Genomic DNA, 2,259 nt, shown 5'->3' on the forward strand with positions numbered 1-2,259 from the left:
AAGACCTGAAGTCCTGCAGCTGGACCAGGTCCTGGGTTGTGGACCAAAGTCCTGGTTTCTGGACCAGGTTCTGGTTTTGGACCATGTCATGGGTTCGGGATCAAAGTCTAGACCAGGTCCTGGTTTCTTGGCCAGGTCTCGATTCTGGACCAGGTCCTGGTATCTAGACCAGGTCTTGGTTCTGGACCAGGTCCTGGTATCTAGACCAGGTCCTGGTTTTACGCTGCTTGCTGGTTCCGGGTTTGTGGGTCGGACCTGAGAGACAGAAATTAAACGGATAAAAACCCTGTTGGAGAAAACGGTTCCTTCTTTGGGTCCCTGTGGGTCCGGGTCCTCCGGGTCCGGGTCAGTCAGTAGGTGAAGACCAGGTCTGAGAAGTTGGCCTCCAGCCAGTCTCCAGCGATCATCTCGCTGAGCTCCGGGGTGCAATAATCCGGGAACTCGAAGTGGGAGCCCAGGCTGCCCTCACAGTCCAGGTCTTTGTCCACCAGGGACAGGCTCAGGTTCCCGGAGGACGAGGTCCAGGGGTCCCCCAGGGAGCCCAGCGCCAGGTCGGCCCTCTCCTCCGCGGGGAGCTCGTCCAGGTCCTCCCCGCAGCAGGAGGAGGTGGATCCGGAGCGGGAGGAGGATGCGGGTGAGAGGGAGGCCGGGTAGGAGGCGCCGCCCTGCCGGGTGATGTTCTTGAAGCTGTAGAAGAGCCGCCCGGAGGACTCGGACTGAACCTGGAAGCTGAGGCGGGACGGTTCCTCCTCCTCCTCCACCTCCTCCTCCTCCTCGGAGTCCTCCTCCTCCTCCTCCTCTTCATCGTCGGTAAAGTCCCGCTTGCTGCTCTTGAACCCGGAGCTCACCATGTACCGGTAGCGGTGCTCCTGGCTCTGCGGCGGGGGGCCGGCCGCCCTGCCGGCTGGAGCCGCGCTCTTCCCGGCCTTCAGCTTCTTAGCAGCCGCGGAGTTTTTAACCGCCGACCTGCCGCCGCTTTTCTCCGGGGACTGAGCGGAGGACTTCCCCGCTGGAAACGCGCAGCCTTCGGTCTTGGGCTTCTTCTTGGGCCGGTACTTGTAGTCCGGGTAGTCGGCCATGTGCTGCAGGCGGAGCCGCTCCGCCTCCCGGATGAACGGGATCTTCTCGGTGTCCTTCAGCATCTTCCAGCGCTTCCCGAGCCGCTTGGAGATCTCCGCGTTGTGCATGTCGGGACTCTGCTCCATGATCTTCCTCCTCTCGATCTTTGACCAAACCATGAAGGCGTTCATGGGCCGCTTAATGTGACCCGAGGCGGTTTTACACCAGTCCGGCTTCAGCGGCACGGCGCTGCAGGCCGAAGCCGCCAGCAGCTCACCCTCCTCGGTGTCCGTCGCCTCGCGGGACTCCTTGGTGATTCCCGCTCCGGGATGCTCCCTGTGCTGGACCATGGTCCCAGTCTGATCCGGTTCACCGCAGCAGACTCCGATAATCCACCAGCAGCACTTTCTCTGCAGTTCAGTCCGGATTTAAACTTGTTTTTCTTCCTTCCAGCCGTGGAGCTCCGCTCACACCAGCAGCATCCCTCCTTCTGCTCTCACGCTCAAAAAACCGGCGTCTAATTAACAGGCTGAAGTTGCGCGTGACTTTTTCCACTCCGACCAATCAGAGCTGAGCGAGGGCGAGACTATCCCGCCTCCGGGAAGCTTCTCAGCCAATCAGAGCTCAGAGTTCACTCCCACTTCTCCTCCCACCGCCGACCGGCCGTTATTTTAATCAAATTTCAATGGATAACTGAAACTGATGTTTAATGAGTTTTTATTGGTGTTCAGAGACAAAACGATCACATAATCAATTTTTATTTATACAGCCTTTAGCTTTTAAGAGGATTTTTTCCAAATCTGCTTGTTTTTAAGGACCTCCAAGGAAATATATTTTTCTAAAATGTAGCAGAAATATTAAAATGATATAAATAACAGACATTCATGCAACTATTAGAAATAGTACCACTACTACAGCTAATACTGCTGTTAATAGTGATGATTGGGCAAAAAATTATTATAATAAGGGGAGTGTTGGGCAGTGGCGCCTCCAGAAATGTTTCATGGGGTGGCCAGATGGGGCCACTACAAATCCTGGGATGGCACACTGAAACTAAAAGCCATAATTTCAGGTTGGGGAAGATTCTCAGTCATCCATACGGAAGAGGATTAGGGCCACTGGGAAAAAAAAAAAAGTAAACTGATTTTTAAATTTTATTTCAGTTTAACATGGGAAAAAAGTCAGAATTCTAAGAAAAAA

The 2,259-nt window shown here is 54.6% G+C and overlaps 1 protein-coding gene across 1 annotated transcript; it reads right to left on the reverse strand.

The window, feature by feature from the left end:
* Positions 1-89: 89 nt before the first annotated feature.
* LOC107089607 (transcription factor SOX-11-like) lies at positions 90-1,548 on the reverse strand. Its single transcript, XM_015382492.1, has 2 exons — positions 184-1,548; positions 90-109 (listed from the first exon to the last, which is right to left on the reverse strand). Exon 1 carries the CDS (start codon positions 1,407-1,409, stop codon positions 351-353), a length of 1,059 nt encoding a protein of 352 aa, XP_015237978.1. The 5' UTR covers positions 1,410-1,548; the 3' UTR covers positions 90-109; positions 184-350.
* Between the last annotated feature and the right edge of the window lie 711 nt (positions 1,549-2,259).

This window comes from Cyprinodon variegatus, unplaced genomic scaffold (genome assembly GCF_000732505.1).
Source record: "Cyprinodon variegatus isolate N-32 unplaced genomic scaffold, C_variegatus-1.0 Scaffold257, whole genome shotgun sequence".
Classification (NCBI taxonomy): domain Eukaryota; kingdom Metazoa; phylum Chordata; class Actinopteri; order Cyprinodontiformes; family Cyprinodontidae; genus Cyprinodon; species Cyprinodon variegatus.

What these genes read in the sequence shown, in the direction of transcription:
- LOC107089607 (XM_015382492.1), bottom strand. Translation starts at nt 1,409, where the DNA reads ATGGTCCAGCACAGGGAGCATCCCGGAGCGGGAATCACCAAGGAGTCC.